Genomic DNA, 23648 nt, shown 5'->3' with positions numbered 1-23648 from the left:
ATTTAAGATTTCTCAGTAGCATTATTGGCTTTGGGCCTAAGATATTGTTCCAATGTAAATAGCCAAAACTGGAAAACAAAACCATGTTGAAGTCAGACTTCTGTTATGTTTGCTCTGTCTGGAGTGGTTCACAACTGTAAGTGCCTATCTCAGGACAGAGAGTCAAAAGCAGGGCAGACACACCAAACTGGTGGTATATTCTATAATTAGATTTAACCAACCCAGTAACAAATGTGAACTCTTGGATCACTGTAACAATCTTAACATGGAGTCACAGACAAGCCTGGTAGGCTCGCCTATCTATCTTACCACCCAGGCAAGCTGAACTTAGTGATAAATGGTCACTTACACCAAAAATCACATAATATTCAGGTTGCTCCCAGTCCCAAGAGACCAGTTACTTACCAGAGATCCGTTTGTATCCTAGATTTCACACCAAAAGGCAATGCAGGTTGCTAATCCCAAAGTAAACTAATGATTTGTTAACTAGGAAAAAGAAATGAGAGTTATTTACAGCTTAAAGCAGGCAATATGTATACACAAATGAGTTCATTCTCTGGTTCCAAAAGGTGACAGAGATGTTGTTCTTAGATCCAATCTTTGTAAGAGTCCAAACAGCAAAGAGATGAAAAATCTTTGTCAGCTATTTTTATTTCCCTCTTCTAGCATTCACACTGATGGGACCAGGCTTTCTGCATGTTCTTCTCAATGGGTGGATGGGCTAATCAACAAAGCTTTTGTCCTACAATGGCCCACTTAATTTTGATAGCCCTCCTGGATAGGGAGGGGCAGCCACTCTTGACATCTGAGTTCACAAGTTCAGAGCAGGCATTTTTACAATTATAAAACAAACACATTTTTAGCATGGAATACAGACGTTTCAAGTGAGATTAATGCATTCCGCAATTTACAAGGATTTCATAGAGTCTAAACACTAAACACATCCTTACAAGCCTAACACCTATCTTGAACAATACTAACAAACAGGTGAGCTGGTCTGGTTTTCAGCTATGAATTTGTCAGTGTTCAGCTGATGATTACAGATTTGGCAAAAGCTGGCACCTAGTTTGCCAGCATCACAGTTACCATAATGAGAGGAATTTTGTTAGGGTCCTAGCCTGGGATTTAGGAGACTGGATTCAATTCCCTACTCCACCACAAACGTCCTGTGTGAACTTTGGCCAGTTATTTAGCATCTCCGTGCTTCAGTTGCCCATCTGTAATGGAGACGATAACACATCCCTACCTTGCAAGGGTGTTGTGAGAGTAAATACGTTGCGGACTGCAAGGTGTTCAGTTACTTCAATACTGGGGACCATAGAAATACCTTACATGGATAATGGCCTACACCACTTTTTCTCTTTACTGACAGATGGGACTAGAGTACATCATACAACTTGTTTCTACACTGTGTGATATTACCAGAGACTTCTGTATAATAGAATCCTAGAATATCAGGGTTGGAAGGGACCTCAGGAGGTCATCTAGTCCAGGGGTAGGCAACCTATGGCACACGTGCCGAAGGCGGCATGCCAGCTGGTTTTCAGCGGCACTCTCACTGCCCGGGTCCTGGTCACTGGTCTGGGGGGCTCTGCATTTTAATTTAATTTTAAATGAAGCTTTTTAAACATTTTAAAAACCTTATTTACTTTACATACATCAATAGTTTAGTTCTATACTATAGACTTATAGAAAGAGACCTTCTAAAAACATTAAAATGTATTACTGGCACGCAAAACCTTAAATTAGAGGGAATAAATGAAGACTCGGCACACCACTTCTGCAAGGTTGCCGACCCCTGATCTAGTCCAATCCCCAACTAATAGTTACCTAACTGCGAGGCTGACTAAAATCCAGCTGTAAATTGCTGAGAGCTGTTTGTCTCTTTTCATTGTTTTCCTACCAGTTCTGTGATTAGTGATTTTTTTTTCATTCAGTCCATATATCTGTATGTTAAGCCAAGTACAGGATTAATACTCTGATTATAATGTATTCTATATCTAGACTACAGAGAAAAGGAAGGTGCATTGGAAATGCATTGAACATATTGTATTTATGAAAGAAGCCTACTGATAATAATGAATAATTGTTTTCCTGTTTTTACAGCTTGCAGGCCAGGATTCTATAAAGCATTTGCTGGGAATATAAAGTGTTCCAAGTGCCCTCCACACAGTTTAACCTATGTAGAAGCAACTTCTGTCTGTCAGTGTGAAAAAGGTTACTTCAGAGCTGAGAAAGATCCACCAACTATGGCATGTACCAGTAAGTTTGATCTGTACCAGTGTTTGAAATTCCCCTCATTTTCATCTTCTTTATTTTCACATAATAAAGATGGCATCTCTGCATGCCAATATTGTGCTCTAGCCCTCTAAAAGAAAACAAAGGAAAATGTTTTCCTTAATTACAAATCAAACAGCAGTTTTCTCTTTAGTCTTAATGCTCCTAAAAATTATTGAAAAAAGTTTCCCAGCTTAGGGAACATTTTTTTTGTTTGTTGGTTGGTTTGTTGTGGGTTTTTTTTTTAAAGAAAAATTACAGAATATGTAATTTCTTCCCACAGATAACAAGGTAGATGTTTGAGTAGCAATATATATTTCATCTATTAAAAAATAGCTTTGTACAAAAATCCTCAAAACACTGAGGACACAAAAAGTTGAAGACAAAACTGGTAGTACTTACTCCTTTCTTTCCTCTAGCTTAAATAAAAAATAACTATCAAACAAACATCATCTGACAGATTGACATACAAGCTTAACTATCCAAAAAATCCTAAAATGAAGAGGGGGAGGGAAGATGCATTCAGTCACACACAGGTAGAATTAAACCCTGTAGCATTTCCACTTCTTTCAAAAGACAGTTAGATCTTTTTATATAGCTGTGATAATGAAAATTATTTAGACTTTTCAAAATTTAAACAAAATCCTGTAACGTCTGACAGGAAACAAAACTGATTCATGAAAATATACAGGCTGAAATTCTGACTACAGAAAGACATTTTTCTTCTTGTTGGATCAATTTGCTCACGTCTGGAGACAATGTTAAAATATAAATTTTCCTTGTCAGTTAATAAAATAGTTCCCCTAGATTTTCATTGTTGGTTCATTATTCACTGACATTAATTTGTTGGTCCCAAAGTAACAATATCTGTTCTATCTGAGAGCATAGAACCAGCATCAGGAGCACATTATTTAGGTATAAAATATTATTACTTTACTTAATGAAGACAAGTCTGGCTTGACTTGGCAAAATTTTCTAAGACCTCAAATCTTCTGTGAAGAAATGCCTGATCTCTGTTTAATACCCGGTAATGATCTGATTCTTTCAAATTGTGTTTGTGTTATAATCAACTTGTCATTAAGATAATTCTGTGAATTTTCAGCACACTGAACATTAGATGTACAAGATGGGATTATTTTTTTAAACTCACAAAGCTAGAGCTGTTTTGCGAACATCAAACAAGTTAGCATTCAATTATTATGAAATAAAATCATTTAAGTATAAATAAACTTTAATGTATTGAAGAGAGAGGAGACAGAGAGAAATGGCTGAGTTTTGAATGTTGTTGCATTCTTATCAATTAAAAACATTTTTGGATATATTGAGTTGAAATCAGTTATGTTGGAGCCAGAAATTAATGAAGAAGAGAAAAATTTTGATATTATCTGCATATAAGAGAGGGTCAAAGTTAAAGAGGACAAAGACAGAACTGAGAACAGAAGGTGTCTAATGGTCGAGGAATATCCATTACCAGTAAGAAGAGTATGATTAGTTAGACAATGGAGAATGTAATAAAGCAATATGCTTGATATTTCGGCATGCTATGCCAGATGATCAAGAAAAATGTCATGTTTGACTATATTAAATGGCCACTATGTACATAAAGTCTAACATATCACTAGAGTGTGATTAGAATTTTTTTTTTCAAGATCAAGGGCATTTATGCTTAAATTAAGTATCTGAGTCTGAACGCATCTCTTATTATGCTATGCTTACATAATTTGGAATACAGCAAACTGCATCACCACTCACAAAAAACAACCCAAACAATATTCTTTATATTAATACTTGTTAATAATAATGTAGGAAACCACCATTATCTTGAAGATGCCAAATAAAAACAAAACAAATCCTTTTTTTTAATTTATAGTGCCTGTACTCTTAATTATAAATGTATTTAGTTACTATTTATCTTCCGTCTCTGACCCATTCTATTGTATATAATAATACTTTGTACAGACAATAGTGCTTTTCATTCATGGACCTCCAAAGCACTTCAAAAACTTGAATTAATGAAGATGCACAATATCCTTATGATATGGGTATCATTCCCATTTTACAGATAGGTAAACAGATTCATAGAGGTTAGAGGAAGAATAAGTGGCAGGGAGAGGAATAGAATCTAGAATTCTTAGCACACAGTCCCTTGCTCTAATCATTAGGCAACACTTCCTTTCTGGTTTGTAAATTGAATTTGGCACTCAGTATCAAGTTACACTACTTCATAGAATATCAGGGTTGGAAGGGACCTCAGGAGGTCATCTAGTCCAACCCCCTGCTCATAGCAGGACCAATCCCCAACTAAATCATCCCAGCCAGGGCTTTGTCAAGCCTGACCTTAAAAACCTCTAAGGAAGGAGATTCCACCACCTCCCTAGGTAACCCATTCCGTGCATATTTAAATGTATGTATTAGTTATTATAGTGATGGGCTCAAGGCACAAAATTCAGATCCCAATTCTGAGCATTTAAAAAATCTCAGGGTGAAATCCTGTCTGCCAATGGGAGTTTTGCTGGTGACTTCAGTGGGGCCAGGACGTCACACTGAATGTATTCAGATCAGATATGGTGTTCAGTTTAGGGCCAAAACCCATCTTTAGTTGTGGACAAACAGGCTGATCTTCTGAATTGGCTGATACTGGGGAGGGGAAACACTTTCTTCTGAATACTATTTGGTCCTAATTCCAGTTATTCTCTCTTATTTGGTCTATGGGCCTATTTGCCCTGTCTCTTTCAGCAAACTGTTTTACACCCAGCTGGACCCTTTCCTCTTCCCTTTCTTCCCAGCTGTGTTCCTTCTAAGCTGTGCACTCGCACAGCTGTCCAGGAGTGAATGACGTGAAATGCACTTGATTAGCAAAGCTGCGCACAGCAGCATGTATTGAAGTGTCCCTCCCCACACTGTTCTGCAGCTGCATTGCTCCTGCCCTCTGCCTAGTGTTGCCAGGCATCCGGTTTTCGACCAGAATGTCCAGTTGAAAGGGGACCCTGGCTGCTCCAGTCGGCATCACTGACCAGGCCATTAAAAGTCCAGTCAGCAGCACAGTGGGGGCCTGTGGCTAAGGCAGGCTCCCTGCCTGCCCTAGTTCTGCACAGTTCTGCCGGGTCCCTGCAGCCTCTAGGCCAGTGGTGGGCAGCCTGTGGGCCGCATGTGGCCCATCAGGGTAATCCGCTGGCAGACTGCGAGACAGTGTTTAGATTGACTCTCTGCAGGCACGGCTGCCCGCAGCTCCCAATGGCTGTGGTTTGCCATTCCCGGCCAATGGGAGCTGCAGGAAGCGGCGGACGGCACATCCCTGCAGCCCGTGGCCTCAGGTTGCCCACCACTGCCCTAGGTGCTGGGGCAACCAGGGACTGGGAGGCTCCGTGCACTGCCCCAGCCGCGACTGCCATTTCCGCAGCTCCCATTGGCCAGGAACCGCGACCAATGGGAACTGCAGGGGGGGGGCGGTGATGGGCAGCACCAGTGGGTGCGAAGGCAGCAAGTACCCTGCAGAACCCCCTGGCCGCCCATGTGCCTAGAGGCCGCTGGGACCTGGCAGATGCTTCCTTAGAGCTGCGGTAAGTACCACCGGGACCCCACATCCCCTTCTGCACCCCAACCCCCTTGCCTGGAGTCCCCTCCCACTGCCCAAATCCCTCATCCCCAGCCCTACCCCTGAGTCCAGAACCCGAGCTGTAGCCCTCACCTCCTCCCACACCCTAACCCCCTGCCCCCCAACCTCCGGATCCCCGTCCCCCCACCCAGCCCTCCCTCTCCCCTCCCCACACACCAACCCCACAGCCCAACCTGGAGTCCCCTCCCACACCCCAAACCCCTCATCCCCAGCCCAACCCCAGAGCCCCCACCCCCAGCCAGAGCCCTCACCCCCCACATCCCAATCCCCTGCCCTAGCCTGGAGCCCCCTCTTGCACCCCAAACCCCTCATCTCTGGCCCCACACCAGAGCCTTCATCCCTAGTCCAGAGCCCATACCCCGTACCCCATCCCAACCCCCTGCCCCAGCCTGGTGAAAGTGAGTGAGGGGGGAGGAGCAAGCAGGGGGCATGGTCTTGGAGAATGGTGGGGCATGGCGGGGCAAGGGACCGGGCAGGTGTGTTCAGTTTTGTGTGATTAGAAAGTTGGCAACCCCACCTCTGCCTTGGAGCCCCTCACCAGCTGCTCCTGGGACCTTCCTGCTTGGTCTACAGAGCGGGGAAAAGAAGTGTCCGCCTCCCTCCTGCCCATGTACTCCGCCTCTGCACAGCGGGGGAGGGGGACGTGGCTCAGGAGTGCCTTAAAGAGACAGCACATGGTCTCTCATAGACTTCCCCAGCAGCTAGAACACACACACACACTGTCTCCATCTCTCTCACACACATACACTGTGTCTCTGTCTCTTTCATACTCACCTCCCAACACATACTTGTGGTGGTGGTGGTGGTGTTACTACTTCTTGGTACTTCCTGCAATGCACATATATTCTCTGTAATTGTATTCTTACGCTTAAATTTAATTCTCTGAGTAGTGAGTTCTAAAATGCCTAACCTGTCCTGGCTGAAGTAATTATCCCTATGGTAACTTTTTAAAAATATATATTATCTAGTTTTTTTGTTTCTACTGGTGGCACACATCTGCACATTACCTTGATATTGGTGCACATAACAAAACTCATTCCGCACATGGATGGAAAAATTTAGAGGGAACATTGCTTCCCAGTAGGCCCTGCATTTCCCCCAAGAAACTGTAATGTGATCAGGGCCCAAGTCAGAATCTTCTGGGGAGGTGAGTACCTCGGCCACTCTCTCTTCCATTCGCCCCAGTACTGCAGCATCAGATCAGGAAAACTCTCGTTATCCCACTGCTACTGCTTCCTGGGGACAGAAATGCCAAAAGATGCCCCATGGTTGTGCATGGAGTATTCCATAGCTATTAATTCTGCAGCTGAACTTGAATGGCCAAATATTGCACACATTCATGCTGTCTGACGGTTTATAATTGGCGCTTACTGTTAACAAGTCTATTTTCCAGCCAGTTACCAGTGATATTTGAGATACCATATTTTCCCCCTTACATTTCTGCTATCTTTGATTTGCTCCTCCCTAGCAGTTATGCACAAAGGAATGCAATTCACTTCATCCTCTTAGAGCCTGAGTATTAGAGATCTCTGCAGAGCTATTATGAGGTGAAATCCACTCCACTTTACAACCCAGTATCATGGTGTGGGGTACTGTCCAGGCCCACTGCATTCCTCATGTGGCTGATGATCCAGACTGCATACTGGAATAGCTTTTGCAAGCAACCCTCCACATGAGTAGCACGGGGTATTGTGACCACAATCAAGCATTGTAAATTCAGATCTATGGCTCCCACCTGTAGCCTTCTGTGCCAGTCTGGTGTGGCTGGTGCAGAGACCCATGCTGCCCTTTGTGATGTTTACATGATTCAGCAGTTTTTGTTCACTTTTGTGATGTGTTTCACACAAACAGAAGTAGGACAGTATTTTCTTATGAAGAAAATCTGATATTTAGTATTAACAATAATTAACTTTATTGTTCATAATCAGAACAGTCATGATGTTTGCTGAAAGGAGAGGGTGAAATAAATCCTTCATTTTCACCAATTCATTTATTTCCCATTAAAAAAACCCACATAGTATAAGGAAATCCCTAAGAGCTTTGCACACAGATGTCTGCATAAGGGTTATTGCTGCCAAGTTTTTTCAAGGTGTCAAATAATCTTTGTATAATTTATAAATGATAACAAAGCAATCAGACCACATTCATAAAAGCCCAGTGACACATAATTTAGCTGAATGTGAGGATTAGAATTAATTGTCTCTTTTTGTTCCAATTTCTAAATCTTAGTAAATGATTCACTGCATGTCATTACAGCTTAATATTTGCATGAAATCACAGTTTAGCTGGCATAATTTAACGGCAATTAAAAAGCTATTTAATCGTCATGCAAATTGGCATGAGGGCCCTTGAGTATGAAGGGTGTCTGTTTTTTCTTCAGTATCTGCAGGCGGACAGTTATATACTTTCAGACACCCCCAACATAAATTATAACATTCTTCCTATTCATGGAAATATGAATACTCAATAATTCATGTTTTCTATTATAACTAAGGAAAAGCCCCAAACCCTGAATATATCACTTCCTAGTACAAAATTACAACAAAACAACAACAAATGTCAAATAGTTTTATCTACAATATTCATTGCTGTACTGATATCATCTATAGAGAATGACAGAAATCTGGCAGAAATTTAACAGAGATAAAGCCAAAGAAATATGAGAGCCATGCTCTTGATACTTGGATCTACTTTAATTACTTTGTCTTGACCTGCCAAATCCAGTCAAGTACTGCATTGGAACTGAACTATGATGGTAATCATCATAATATTTATCTCTTACATAGCGCTAAATTCAACCCACTTTACAAACATTGGCTCCAGTCCTTCAAACAATTACACATGCTTAGCTATAAATGCATGAATATTTATATTGATATTAATGGGTATAAAGTTAAACATATGTGTAAGCATGATCAGGGCTACTAAGGGCTACTAAGACTGATCCTGTGTTCTTTGCACACCTAAAACTCTCCATTGACCTAAACAATGGGAATTTGTTAGGTCCATTAATTATTTAATCCTCACAACATGTCTCCCGGATAAGTAGGCATAAATTATTCCAATTTTTCAGATGGCCAAATACATACAGCAAATGTAAGGCTTCAAAAATCTTTAGAAGTGTTTGTTAATTTTGGGTGTCTCCATTTTAAGTCCCCCAAATTTAGACACCTGGACCCTGATTTTGAAAGATTCTTGAACACGCACAGGTCCTCAGTCACTGCATTTGAAATTGTGGGATCAGCACATCTGTCTCAAGCCGAGGATCCTAAAATTGAGGCACACAAAATTAGTGGCCACTTTTAGAAAATTGGGTTGAATTTAACATTCCCAAGGTTACAGATGCAGTCAGTCTATCGCTAAGTAGTCTGAAGGATGAAAACACTGGCAAACTGTTGATTTATGTGATTTCATGTGGTGGTAAATTGTATTTATAAATATTTTTAATTAAATAGTTTCAGTTTTGCAGTATTAGACATATTTCAGCATCACATTTATGAACCAGGAAACAATTATTTAAAGTTAAGTTAAAAAGAATAAAGAAGGCAAAATACAAAAATAACTGCTGAAACTGAGAAGAAGTATTTTATCTGTTCATTTTCACCATGAATGAGCCATAATATTTCTAACCCTTAGCCTAATGGTAGAATCAGGCTTCTAAATTGTCCCCTGGTACCTATGCTAGTAACTGATTCCTGCTGATGAAAGGTGTGTGGCTGCTAAACTCAACATTCTATATAGGCAGAGAGTACCCACAATCACCCATTCAAAAATATTCTTGTCCACTAAAAAACAACCCTATTTAATTTGCATGTGTTCCAAATTTAGCAACCAATTTATCACCACCATGAATACAAAACTCATCTTAGTAAAACCACATTTTTTACTTTTAACCAGTTACAAATAAATACCTGTAATAAAATAGCCACTCAGTTACTTAACTGCATTTCTAAGAAAGCCACAACATTTATGGTCAGAATTCACATAATCTCCCACATCATCAAGTATAAAAACATTTTTAGCTGTGCCTCACTTAGAGAGAGCTCCAAACTGCAAGTACGTGCAGGAAAAACTATATTTTTTCCAACTTTTACTGCCCAGGTTGGTGACAAACACATAAGGCGACTTACAAACTATCCCACAACAAGATAAAATACTTGTAAAGAATGCATAAATCAATGCATTGTATATCAACCCTCTCTGATTAAATATTATTCCAGTAGCTATATAATCAGCCTCTTTTATTTATTCTTCCCTAGAGAAACCAGCAATCCCTGCTGAACACAAACGTTCTCTTAATATTCAGGTCAGTCTCTTTTAAATAGTCCTTTAACCTCAGATTGAGACATGTACATTTCAAGATTACTCCTTGACGTGCCAAAAAAACAGAAGAAAAAATACTGGTCAGGGGAACAAAACTTTAACTAAATATACCCTATAACATGCTGTCAGTGATAGCCATACCCACCATATCCCCAATCCAAGCAGTCATTATGCACACTATATACCATATTTAAAGCAAACATTTAGATCACAAACAAGTCGTTGTTAGAATTGAATTTATTAATATGGTACTACTGGGGTACATAATTTAGTACCTTACAGACAAGTTAAGAAGACACAGAATCCGTTTCAAAGTACTTTCAGTCTATGGCCACAAGAGTGCAATGAGCTTTGTGTGGATGGGCGCCAACGTCTGTGTATCCCTATTGGAGTTATTTAGGTCCTGTGTGGATGTGGGGCCCAACTACTCAGAGCTCATTGCAGGATCAGACCATAAAGCCCCTTATCCTGCAAACAATTACACATGTGAATGTCATTGCACATGTGAGTAGTCCCATTGAAATCAGTGGAACTATTTGCATACACAAAGTAATTTTTGAACAGAGGTTTGCAGAATCAGAATTAGAAGGATAACATAAGAAAGGCAGACAGGGCAAAGTGGATCTGGGGAGGAGGAATGAGAAAAGGAAACATTGGTCCCATATACAATGTAATTCCAACTGTTTTGGGACTCTGGTTATCAAAAGAAAAGTAGAAAGAGATTAATTATTGGTAGAACATTAGTTACAAATATCATTGTTAAAGCTAAGATTAGTACTGTAATGCCTGAAAAAAATAAAAGCATGAAGTATGAGCTTACGGGTGGTCGAAGGTAAGAAAAGTACCTTAGTTAATATGTGACCTTTTAAAATCAAACTATTAATCTTTTCTCCTATTTTCTTAATTTTATATATGTGTATGTATGTATGTATGTATATGTGTATATGCATGTTAAGGACATTATTTGCTGTTACTTTGTGTATGTGTAGCTAGTTGCTTTGATATACTGAAATAGTGCCATACTTCAGTTTGAATCAATGGAAAACTATTTTATTACTAGCAAACTAAATTCATATCATTTTGACAAACCAGCCTATAACAGTATTATGTTGTTGATAAGTACCATATCTGTGACGTTACTGCTTGCTACAGTGTACATGCTTTAGTACTTGATATATAATCATTTTGTGCACTTTTTGGCTTTGGAGTGGAATAGCAGTTATTGTTATGTTGTTCAGGCAGTGTGAGTAATCTCTTTATTCCGCTAGGTATACTCAGATAAAGGACTAAAAGTCAGAGGAAAACAGATTTGTGTGTTTCGACCTAGTGGAAAGAAAACAACTGTAATTTGTGAGATAACTTATTGATGTGAATGTGGAGACCCTGAGACACGTATGCCATAGTATGGGTAAATGCAGATGCCACAACTTTAAAAAAAATAAATAAATGGGGAACTACTAACCAGCAAGACTGTTCCAATGCAGCTTTCAAGTGGGAACCGAGGGCCCCAGGTTCTATAAACGTGAGGGTGGGTATGAGGGCAATGCCTCAGGCCTGCCCAAGATCCCTGGCTAGAAGCCAAAGCTGAAACTATTCTTGTCTTCCACACAGAGTATTGGAGAGATGAGAGGAGGGGAGCCCAAAACTGCACAGGAAGTGGGGACATACCCCATTACTGTTCAGTTCAGGTCTCTGGGCCTATGCCAAGCAGTCCATTGGATAACAGACACTTCACATTGGACTCTTTTAAACTCCCAAAACTGGACCTCCAAGATGATGGAAGGTAAAAAAATCCACATAGCAGTTTGACAATATTACCATGCAGGAAAGATCCCTTCCAGATCCCAAAGTTTGGCAATCAGCCTGACCTCTGTTATCATAAGAGATCCAGCTCAGTAGATAAGGCTTGGTTAGGGTTGAGCTGCAACAGAGTCCAGAATGGCTGCTCGCCAGTAGCACGATCAGGCAGTAGCCACCCCCCTCCGTCGACCCTGGCAGATGAGAGCCAATCATCTGGCCACTCATGGGTCCACTGTCCAATGGCAGCAGAAGTTAGCAAACAGTCATCATTACCTGGATGCCATGTGAGAGAGCCTTTCCTGTCACATGCGGGAGTGGGAGAGAAGGGGCAGAGGGAGTGAAAAAGTATCAGCATCCTTCTCTTCCTCATATGTACAAGCTGCAGGGAGAGGGAGGGGAAACCAGGGGAAGTGTGTTTTAACAATCTCCCAGCCGCCCCCACTTGGGATCTCCCCCTCCCCCTCTACAGCCAAAGAGAAAGCAGAAGACACACCACAGCTAGCAAGGTGAGCTTTTATCCTTTAAAACACTATCTAATAACATCAGCTGTTCCATAAAATATAAGGTATAGCAGTCTCCATGAGAAAGTGAACATCTCCAAAAAGTTACCATATCTCTCAATATCCGAGAGATACTGTGATTATTTCCCACTGTTAATATAGAGAAATACTGCTTTATCTCACATTCAGTATTGTGGTACCTGTTGATAAATTCTGATTTTTTTTTAGCTGTGACACTGTAGTCATGTTTCTCTATTAAAATGAACATTAATTATCATTCCTCTGTCTGAGTCTGTATATGTGGGTTCATATATCATTTTGTGCATTTTTATAAGTAAAATATCAGCTTGTTTTCTGATGGTGTGTTTTATGTAAATATTCAGAGGCATCTTTAAAAAACAGCAGAATTTTAATAAACCAGATTTATCTCAATCTTCAGATGAACATCTTATCAAAAATGCTGGAGGAGTTGATTTTATAAGCCATTACTTTTGCATTCTGTCAGACAGTTTCAGTTCTAAAAATTAAATTGGAGCATCAGGCCTACAACAGATTTACATATCTTACAAAAACATTTACATCTATGGTGTTGAATCATCAGTAAATAGTATTTATTTACAACATTTTATTTCATCCGTAAGGTATAGGAGCCTGATTTATAAATGAGGATTTGAAGCTCTGAAATAATAGAGTCTTGTATAGCATATTCTTGTTTCTTAGGTCAAAAATTCCATTTACGTGCTTTCCTTGGGCACAGGAACTGGCCCCCATGTTGTAAATTGCAGGAGACAAGGCTTTAAAAAAAATCTTGAGTTTTTTTTAAATGCCTGGTTCTTTGATTTTTTTAATTGACTGAAAATTGTTCTAAAGGAGAATATAATATTTGAATTCTTGGGCCTCTTGCCATGGAATCTGTGTGCCATTCAATGTGTCAGATGCAATATATTTTATTTTAGATTTATACAGAATGGTTTATAAATGTACAGTAGGGTCTTTACATCTGCTTCATGATTTCTAAAGCAATAAAATGCTTTGTCTCTACTCAAAGTTTAAACGATATCTCATCCAAACTTTGTAGTCACGATTCACTGGCAGGTTGTATAAATCATGAAAAGCTATAGAAGTGTAACTTTGGGGAATGTGAAATGATAAATCATAAGTTATCTGTAAACTTCTCAAAGCCTTGCCAACCATTCACTATTCAACCAAGTGCACACTGATTTTATTTTGAGAACTGTGAATATAATGCTTAGTCAACTCCTGGGGGGAAAAAATATTGTTGGAGGAGTTATACACACCTCTGACATATTTTAGGAGCTAGACTGTGAGGCTTTGCTTTTTGACAGGTCTCCATTTCTTATTCTGAATTCTTTTGTGAGCATGTTTTGTGTTGTATGAGAAATTAGCTTTGGAAAGCTCATGCCACTAAGTGATTCGCTGAAATACAATCAGATTAAAGAGATAGGGAGTTTAATTATCAAGATTCTCATAACAGGGTATAATTTCTGCCTTTTCTTCCATCCCCTATGCTGTCCTTGGCTATAAATATTTAGGCGATGGGCTTCTGTCATGATTTTATATCTGTCTCTATGGATAGGTCTACACTATGTCAGTCCCCTGTTCGTGTACACATATTCACACTAGTTCTCATCAAGCTAGTGTGAGTATAAATAGCAGTGTAGCCACGGTTGCATGGGTAGTGGCAGCAGAGGCACGGCTGAGTCATGCCAAGTACATACCTGCCAGCTTTGCTCTACTGTGCCTCTGTTGCCACTACCCATGCTACTGTGGCTGTACTGCTATTTATACTCATGCTAGGTCAATGACAGCTGGCGCGAGTGTATGCACACAATCAGGGAAATCACAACCCTACTTCATAGTGTAGACCAGGGGTTCTCAAACTTCATTGCACCACGATCCTCTTCTGACAACAAAAATTACTTCACGACCCCGGGGGGAGGACCGAAGCCTGAGCCTGCCTGAGGGCCACTGCCCCAGGTCGGGGGGCCAAAGCCCAAGCCCGAGCCCCACAGCTCAGAGCAGGGGGTCCAAAGCTGAAGCTCAAGTGCTTCAGCCCCAGGCAGGGAGCCAGCAACCTGAGTCCTGCGATCCAGAGATGAAGCCCTCAGGCTTTAGCTTCAACCCTGGGCAGTGGGGCTCGGGCTTCAGCACCAGGCCCCAGCAAGTCTAAGCCAGCCCTGATGACTCCATTCAAAGGGGATTGCGACCCACTTTGGTGTCCTGACCCACAGTTTGAGAACTGCTAGTGTAGACATTGCCTCAAGTTTGGTACCTAAGGAGTTTGAGTGATTTGCCTAAGATCACAGTAGCAGGGTTCAGTTCTTGCTGGTCATGTGGAGAAAAATGCATGGTCCATTTGCAGTGGATCATTTTGCAAGTTCACTACAAGGTCACATGGGGTTTTGGGTTCTACACAACTCAGAATCTCCATTAAAATAACTTTCACTTTTTCTCCAACTAGGATGCATCTTTTCTTCCTTCACCATTTGTCCACCAAATCTGACCTTATTTGTCATCATGGGGAAGTAGGTGCTGATGACGTGACTCCTGGTCTATCTTGTGGTACTCGCTCTATGATCTTCCCCAAAGTGGTTAAGAAGCATTTTTTTCTGCTTCTGTACCTCCATCTTTTCGTTCTTCCCCATTCAATTCAAGGTCTTATGAGATGTTAAGTGGGAAGAAAAAAAATGTGTCCCTGTCACGAGGCAAGTGCACCCCATCCCTTCTTGGGACAGGGTGCGGGTAATGATGGCACCACGGCTGAGTCTACACAACCGTCACTTGTCTTGGGATAGCTTGGCCTAGTTTAAAAGTCAGTATGATGGCCCTCTCTTAGGGATATGTGGCCTAGTGACCAGAGCCAATAAGAAGGACTGTACAGCCTAGTGGCCAGGGTCAGTAGCACTGCCCTGTTCAGCAGGGCTGCATGGCCCAATGAGCAGAGTCAGTATAATAGCCCTTTTCAGTAGGGCTGTTTGGCCTGGCGACTGGTCAGGGGAGTGGGCCACTGCCTGGGGGGAGGGGTGGCTGGGTAAGCGGACCCAGGCCTTCGCTGCTTCACTGGGTCCCAGCTCAGGGCCCTGTCATTGGCAGGTATGCCTGCCACTGGGTCATCAGGGAATCCGCCCAAAACACGCTGACCCCATGTGGCACAATAACTAGTCCCCCTGAGCTACTTTCGACTCTGTTCCTGATGCAGTGGCTCCAAGGTCTCTGGGCTCCTCCCCTTGGGCGTCCTCCGGAGTCTCAGTGTCCCTGGCTTCTGCCATCTGGTACTTTCACAGGTTAGAGCTTGCATCATGTGTCCTCCCTCCTTTGCGGTCAGTCCTGAATGAGCCGAGCTGCTCCCTTTTATATCTAGTCTCCAGTCGGAGCATGCCCCACCAAGGCTGCGGGGGCATGGCCTCCTTGTCCCAGAGAGTGGAGTTAACCCCCACAGTACCAGTGCGGGTCAAGTGTGCCCCATCACAGTCCCCTACCATTAACACTCCCATTCCCAACTAACTTTATTACTGAATCAGCTGTAGACAAATCCTATAATATTTAGCAGGGTAGTTAAAAACCTCCCTTGGGGTTTCAGAGCAACCATGCCCTAGAGTTTGAGACATCATAGCTATCGTGTTTGCTTGGAAAACTTAGGTCTTCCGAGTTACCGCACTAAGGATTCGAGTGCCTCTCTGCAGCCAGTTCAGTAGATAAATGGTTTACAGATGTAGTGATGTCTTTCATGGCTGTATCAAGGATCAGAGATCAGAAATGAAACCAGCGAGGCATCAGCCTTTTCTAGGTGCTGGTGGCATTCCTAAAGACCATGGTTGGCGGAGAGGCTTTTTAGATCCCCCTGAAGATTCTGGGAAGAGGCCAGGAAAATTCCACCTAGACTTGGGCATTATAGTTTCCTCCTGCTCCTGTCTATCCCATCCTAAGACATCTAAGACAAGGTTAGGTGGTTTCCTGGGCCAATAAGGGGAGAGAGCCAGCTGTTTGGGGGGGAGGAGGTGGGGTTCTGTGGGAGGCAAAGGAGCCATGAAAATACCTTGAGGCCAAATTCCTAGAGCTTTCTTGAATCTGGGCTGAACTTAGTGGTTTGCAAAGTAACACAACCCTACCGTGATTTTTGACCTCTAGTCACTACAGCGCAATATTGTCATGCCAAAATTAGGAACCCAAATAAGTGACCTGGCCTTAAGAGTTGCCACTGAACACCTGGAACTCCCACTGAGGTGAAAGGGAGCTCCAAGGGCTCAGCACCTCTGAAAATCAGACCGTTTTTATTTATGTGCCTTTTATGATGTTAGGCACCTAACTTTAGATGCCCTCATTTGCAAATGTTGATCTACCTTTAAAATTACAGTCCAAGATTCGCTTGGCTTCCATTTCTGTATTAATCACTAGACAGCTCTGATGGTTCCTTTATGTCTTACTGGACAGCAGAATGGTGATCAGGAAACTGAATAATAATGAACATTTATAACAATAATAATGGACCTTCACTTGCAGTAACACCAATTTATAACAGAATCTTGTCAGGCCGCACAAATTAAATGGGTTCTGGACAGGTTCATAATTTGGATGGAAGATCATCATCATCATCATAATAGTGTTGTTGATGGGTCAGCAGATGACATAATTTCCTCTGAATCATTACTGAATAGTATCCCAGAGTGATACTAGTAAGCCCTTTGAGCCTCAATGGAGCTGCCATCTTTTGGATGAGTTGTAGAATGACAGCAGTTCAGATATTGGAAAAAACTCTGTTTAGTTTCTCTCTCTCTGTCTTTTCTCTGTTCGAGCAGAATGATTCCCTATTGTACATTTACTATTTTTAAAATTTATTCATTTAAAATCTTCTAGAATAGCAAAACAGATTAAAAAGGCATCCTAAAAAGCCTACCATAATAGAAATAAAATAAACAAAATATATTTTGGGGGCAAAAAATCTATGCCTACTTCTCACTCGCCCAGTGGGTATTTAGCATGCAATTTTTGTTTTGTCAGGCCTAGTTTTTGAATGTCCCAAATAGTGGGATATTTTTAATGTTTATCTTAAATTATCTCTTAATTTCACCCCATACATTTTTATATCATTTTATATGATCTAAGATAATTATTTTCCCTCCTTAATATTTAACTTTCAAATATTTTAAATGTTTAGATATTTTAGACTGCGCCCTTCTACTTGTCACTAACCCAAATTATACATATTTAACTCTTTTAGTTTGTCATTATAAATCTCAAGCTCTCTGTTTTCCCAAACTACACAGTAAGGATAGTTTAACTGTTTTCTTTTTTTCTAGGGCCACCTTCTGCTCCACGGAATGTGATTTTTAATATTAATGAAACAGCTCTTATGTTGGAATGGAGCCCACCTAGTGACACGGGGGGGAGAAAAGATCTCACCTACAGTGTCAGCTGTAAGAAATGTGGATCAGACACCAGCCAATGTGAGATATGTGGTGGAGGTATCCGTTTCATCCCGAGACATACAGGCCTGATTAACTCATCTGTGACTGTGCTTGATTTTGTGTCTCATGTGAACTACACCTTTGAAATAGAAGCCATGAATGGAGTCTCTGAGCTGAGTTTCTCCCCCAAGCCATTCACAGCTATCACAGTTACCACAGATCAAGATGGTAAGTTTTGTTGTTATGCATCAATTACTGCCTGTACAGTTTGCATATATTAGTTGTAGCACCTGTTTTAATGATATCCAATTAGATGAGTAAGTTTTGCAAATTATTAGAAGTTGCTAAATGCCTTTTGTGGGGGTTTTCAGCACTCACAGTTCCCATTCATTGATAGCACTCAGCACCTCTCCTGACTAGTTCTTATGGCACCAATATATAAAAGCACATAAGCACATGTTTCAGTGCTGTGGATTTAAGTATATACTTAAAATTAAGTATATTTGAAAACAGTGGGATTGGCTAACTGAGAAATGGCTTTATTTAGGAAAAGGGATAAAGAATTATGTTGAAAGGCTAACTTTTCTTTGATTACCAGGAGTAGCAGGAGGATGTGGAAAACCTATATGAATCCATTTTATGGAGAGCCTAGGAATAGGGGATTGTCGGAGTATTTAAACCATTGAAGTATACAGATTAATCAGTTATTTTATTGACATGCTGTAGTTCCAGGGGTATGGATATACAGATCTGTCGCATCTTAGGCGCATTTAACATACGCAATTTCAGCTTTACGCAGTTGGCAAAAATAAGAAAAAAACAAAAAAAAGAGAAAAATAACAATTTAAATACTGTTTCTGTAGTGTGGGCGATTTCGCCCGCCATTACACTCAATGTAATTTTGACTATACACAATTTTCACTTTACGCGCTGTCTGCGTAACGTAACCCCAGCGTAAGATGACACAGACCTGTAGTCAAATGAAATATGCATTTTTAAATATTAGAACTTAACACTATTTATACACTGATTTCAAGTATTTCACATTTCAGAAGGGTGAAAAGAAAATAAACTGAAATTTACTTTAATGATCTGGCCAAGTTTCCCAATACTTGATTCAGTATGCTACAGTTTAGAAGATTTCTACATGTGTGTGAAAGAGAGAGAGAGCTTTAAACTGCTGGGTTTGGGGATTTTGTTGTTTTGGATGTGGGTTCTGTTTTGGTAGCTAAATTTCTGTTGTGGATGGATTTTTATGGGAAACATGATAAACTAGAAGAATTCCTGTATCTTTTATTTCTATTTGTGTTTTCTCTCTATACTGGAGCCTATAGAAATGCCTACTATGACAGCAAACAGCACCATGTGTTACCAACAATATAATCTATATTGGTGTTCTCTCCTGGCTTGAGGTGTTGTAGATCAAAAGGTTGCTTCAAAATTATTCCATGCTGACATTTGTTCCAGAAATGTATTTTCACCTGCTGTGACATTGCAACTGTAGCTGAAGTTCTTAATGTAAAGCCTCAGGTAGTGGAGTATTTAATAATCAGTTTGTCAACCTTTTCTTAGTAAAAGCCCTAATGTTTGTGAGGACCTCATCATGCCTTCTAGTTGTATTCAGCCACTTAATTCCTGCATAGGTCAGCCTTTCAAATTCTGGGATAAGTAGCTTTGTTGATGGGTGAGTAATTACTTGTTTTTGTTTACACTTGGGCAGACAAAAACTGACAAACCACTGTGTTAGAAAATGGTCATGAAAATTGACCACAAAAACCACAAAATCTACTTGCCCCCCTTAACATGATTATGGTAATTAAAAAAAAAGCTAAAGATATAACATGCTAATAGTATATTTTTTGTTTTGAGAACTATCTGGAGCCCTCACAAGCTTTGTATCACTTTCTTAATCTGCATCCCTTTTGAAAACTCTTACCCATTCTTCTTCGAGTGGTTGTTCATATCCATTCCAAGCAGGTGTGTGCGCACCACGTGCACGCCTGCCAGAAGATTTTCCCCTAGCAGCATCCATAGGGTTGGCCTCAGCGCCCCCTGGAGTGGCGCCACTACGGTGCCCTATAGAGGGGCCCGCCGACCCTCCACCCCCTCAGTTCCTTCTTACCGCCGGTGACGGCTAACTGGAACCTTGCTCGCTGATAGCAAGTTTAGCAGTGTCCCGTTGTTAGTGTATATAGTTTAGTTTTAGTTTGGATCGGTTGTACATAGTTGTTAGCTGTTGGGGGGGCTCCCTCCAACGTACTCGTTGCCCCGCTGGGGCATGCCCGGGTCCCCGGGGTTTAAACTCTGCAAGGACTGTGGGAAGTTTATGCCAAAGAGTGACCTGCACTCTGCCTGCTTGAGGTGCCTCAGAGAGAGCCACCAAAGAGACTGGTGCAGTATCTGCAGGGGCTTCCATCCCAGGACTCTTAAGGACAGAGAGCAGAGACTTAAAGTGCGTATAGACTCATAGACTTTAAGGTCAGAAGAGACCATTATGATCATCTAGTCTGACCTCCTGCACAAAGCAGGCCACAGAATCTTACCCATCCACTTCTATAACAAACCCCTAACCTATGTCTGAGTTATTGAAGTTTTCAAATTGTGGTTTGAAGACCTCAAGCTGCAGAGAATCCTCCAGCAAGTGACCCATGCCCCATGCTGCAGAGGAAGGCGAAAAACCTCCAGGGCCTCTGCCAATCTGCCCTGGAGGAAAATTCCTTCCCAACCCCAAATATGGTGATCAGTTAAACCCTGAGCATGTGGGCAAGACTCACCTGACAGCACCCAGGAAAGAATTCTCTGCAGTAACTCAGAACCCAACCCATCTAACATCCCATCACAGACCACTGGGCATACTTACCTGCTGATAATCAAAGATCAGTTGCCAAAATTAATTGCCAAAATTAGGCTATCCCATCATACCATCCCTTCCATAAACTTATCAAGCTTAGTCTTGCGGCCACCCTCCAACCCCGAGCCGGCTGATCCGGCGTCCAGCACATCATCTTCGGTGCGTAGCGTCCCGGCATCGGCATCAGGACTTGGGGCCCAGCCCAAAGCCTCCAAATCCCGGCACCGGAGGGAGTCGGTCATAGGAAGTCAGCCTCTGTGCGGCACCGCTCACCCTCTCCGGTGCCCGCAAAAAAGAAGAGGCCTGTGAGGGAACGATCACCCCGCCAGGACCTTAAGAGGCCGACGTCATCCACGAGTACAAGTGGACAGGCTGGGCCACAGCCTCATCCTCCTGCTGCTCTGTCGACTCCCGCACCAGAGAGAGGGCGGTCGAGTCTGGACCGGCCAAGATCCCCAGACCTCAGTGGGGACGTGTGTCTCCCTTCGACGCCGTAGGGGTTCGAGGCGGCCTCCGACTTGTTGAGCCTCCCAATGCTGGCCTCCCTGCACCGCCGCAGGGAGCTGCCAACCGTGTCCCGTGGCCCAACCCCCAGTACAATCATGGGGCAAGCCGGCCATGATGTCGCCTCACTCCTCGCCCCACAGCACCTGGGCGGCACCGGGGCAGAGAGAGAGTTCCCCGCCCCTGCGGCACTGCTCCCTAGTGACAGTGGGTACCACTCCCCCCAGGTCTTCCTACTTGGAGACCTTGGACCCAGAGGCAGAGTCCTACCGCTCCAGCATATCACGGAGCAGGAGATCAGCTTCGCGGGCGAGCCAGCAACTGTACCCGCCGCAGTGGCAGGAGCAATGGCAACTGCCCTCTCAGTGGCCATTCTGGACCCCCTGGGCCTACCACCAACTACCACCAATCAGTGGGTCAGGTGTTTGGTCCTCGCTCCAGGTCCGCTTCTATCTCCTCAGCATCGGTGGCCCCAGCACAGTTGCCTCCTCCACCGGCACCATTGCCTGGCAGGGGTGTGCCGCATCGAAGTTCATCACCCCATAGCCAGGCATCGGCATTGGCGGCGACCCTGGTTCTGGCTCCGCAGGTACCGCCCGACACGCCAAGCCGCTCTTTATCAACCCCGGTACCGGCCGTGGCGCCGCATCTGGAGCCGGCACCAGCCCCGCAACCACAGTACCATGTGCCGCAGGCCCCTGAAGGCATGGATGGACTGGAGGAGGGTCCGCTACAAATGATCTCCTCCTCCTCCTCCTCCTCCCCAGACGAGGCAGTCTCAGGCACGGCTATGGCACCGGCCCTAGAGGACAATCGGGTACTCCAGCAGCTGCTTCGGTGGGCAGCCCAGAGCTTGGTGATCCAGGCAGAGGAAATTGAGGTGGATATGGATCCGGTAGTGGATATCCTGGCCCCCTCGGGCCCATCCAGGGTAGCCGTGCCGTTGATCAAGACAATAGCGGACACGTCCCACACTTTATGGCAGACGCCAGCTTCATTGGCCTCCACTGCCAAAAAGACGGAGAGGCGATACTTTGTACCCTCCAAGGGCCATGAACACCTGTACGCCCATCCTCCCCCAGACTCCCTGGTGGTGGATGCGGCCAACCAGAGGGAACGTCAGGGGTTCCAAGGGTCAACGCCAAAAAACAGGGATTCACAGGATTCACAAACGGAATTTTTGGCTCTGGTGGAAGAGGGAAAATTGATATCCCGAGCTTCCCTCCAGGCAGCCCTGGACGCGGCAGACTCGGCCTCACGCACGCTGGCAACGGGCCTGGTCATGAGACGGGGAGCCTGGCTTCAGGTCTCGGGCCTTCCCCATGAGGTCCAACAGACCATCCAGGACCTCCCCTTTGAGGGGCCGACATTGTTTTCGGACAAAACAGACAAGCGTTGATAGCCTAAAAGACTCGAGGGCTACTCTTCACTCTCTGGGCCTGCATACCCCAGTAACCCAGCGCAGGCAGTTTAGGCCACAGATGGCCCCGTGCGCCTACCAGCCTCAGAACTGCCCAGGTGTCGGGCGCAGGCATGGCAGGAATGGCCGGAGGTGGCACCAACGTCAGCCCTCCGGCCTGTCATCCAGCCAGGCAAGACCGCCATCAGGGCCCAGGCCTCCTATTTGATGGTACGGTTGAGGACGACCTACCAATCATGACTCTGGATCCTCCTATCCCTATCTTTGGGCCACGTCTGTCCCCCTTCTATCATGCCTGGTCCTGAATCATGTCGGACAATCGGGTGCTTCGCCCAGTAGAGAGGGAATATTCTATCCAGTTCTCCTCCCTCCCGCCCCACCAGCCCCCCTCCCCATCCCTCTTCAGGGACCCCTCTCACGAGCAGCTTCTAATTCAGGAAATGCGTTCCCTCCTCACAGCAGGGGCAGTGGAGGAAGTTCCTCAGGAGCTCAGGGGCAGGGGCTTCTACTCCTGGTATTTCCTAATACTGAAAGCAAAAGGGGGCCTCGGACCCATCCTGGACTTGCGGCATCTGAACAAGTTTGTAAAGAAGCTCCAGTTCCGCATGGTCTCCCTGTCCTCGATCATTCCCTCCATGGATTCAGGGGATTGGTATGCCGCCCTCGACTTAAAGGATGCGCATTTCCATATTGCCATAATCCCACGGCACCGGCGTTACCTCAGGTTCATCGTGGCCGATGCCCATCTTCAGTTCACAGTGCTGCCTTTTGGCCTGTCAGCAGCCCTGAGGGTTTTCACGAAGTGCATGGCAGTTGTGGCAGCCTTCTTGCGCAAGCAAGGCATTCCCCTACCTGGACGATTGGCTCATAAAGGGCTGTACCAGGGCACAAGTGGAGGCTCAGGTGCTATTCATCAGACGGACCTTCCTCG

General features: G+C 43.5%; 1 protein-coding gene across 5 annotated transcripts in view; it reads left to right on the top strand.

Annotated features, from left to right (window-relative positions):
• The window catches only part of EPHA6 (EPH receptor A6), an 855214-nt gene that overhangs the window by 458164 nt on the left and 373402 nt on the right, over window positions 1-23648 (top strand). For 3 of the 5 annotated variants that reach the window (XM_039534481.1, XM_039534488.1, XM_039534472.1), the window contains exons 4-5: window positions 2107-2262; window positions 17835-18170. In XM_039534481.1, the coding sequence (XP_039390415.1) occupies window positions 2107-2262; window positions 17835-18170 (492 nt within the window). Of the gene's footprint in view, window positions 1-2106; window positions 2263-10152; window positions 10200-11557; window positions 11625-17834; window positions 18171-23648 lie in introns of those variants that run through there. The other 2 variants (XM_039534503.1, XM_039534496.1) reach the window with 2 other exon arrangements.

This window comes from Mauremys reevesii, linkage group 1, assembly GCF_016161935.1.
Source record: "Mauremys reevesii isolate NIE-2019 linkage group 1, ASM1616193v1, whole genome shotgun sequence".
Classification (NCBI taxonomy): domain Eukaryota; kingdom Metazoa; phylum Chordata; order Testudines; family Geoemydidae; genus Mauremys; species Mauremys reevesii.
The sequence above is the reverse complement of the archived record's forward strand: the minus strand, read 5'-3'. Positions and strand labels throughout refer to the sequence as shown.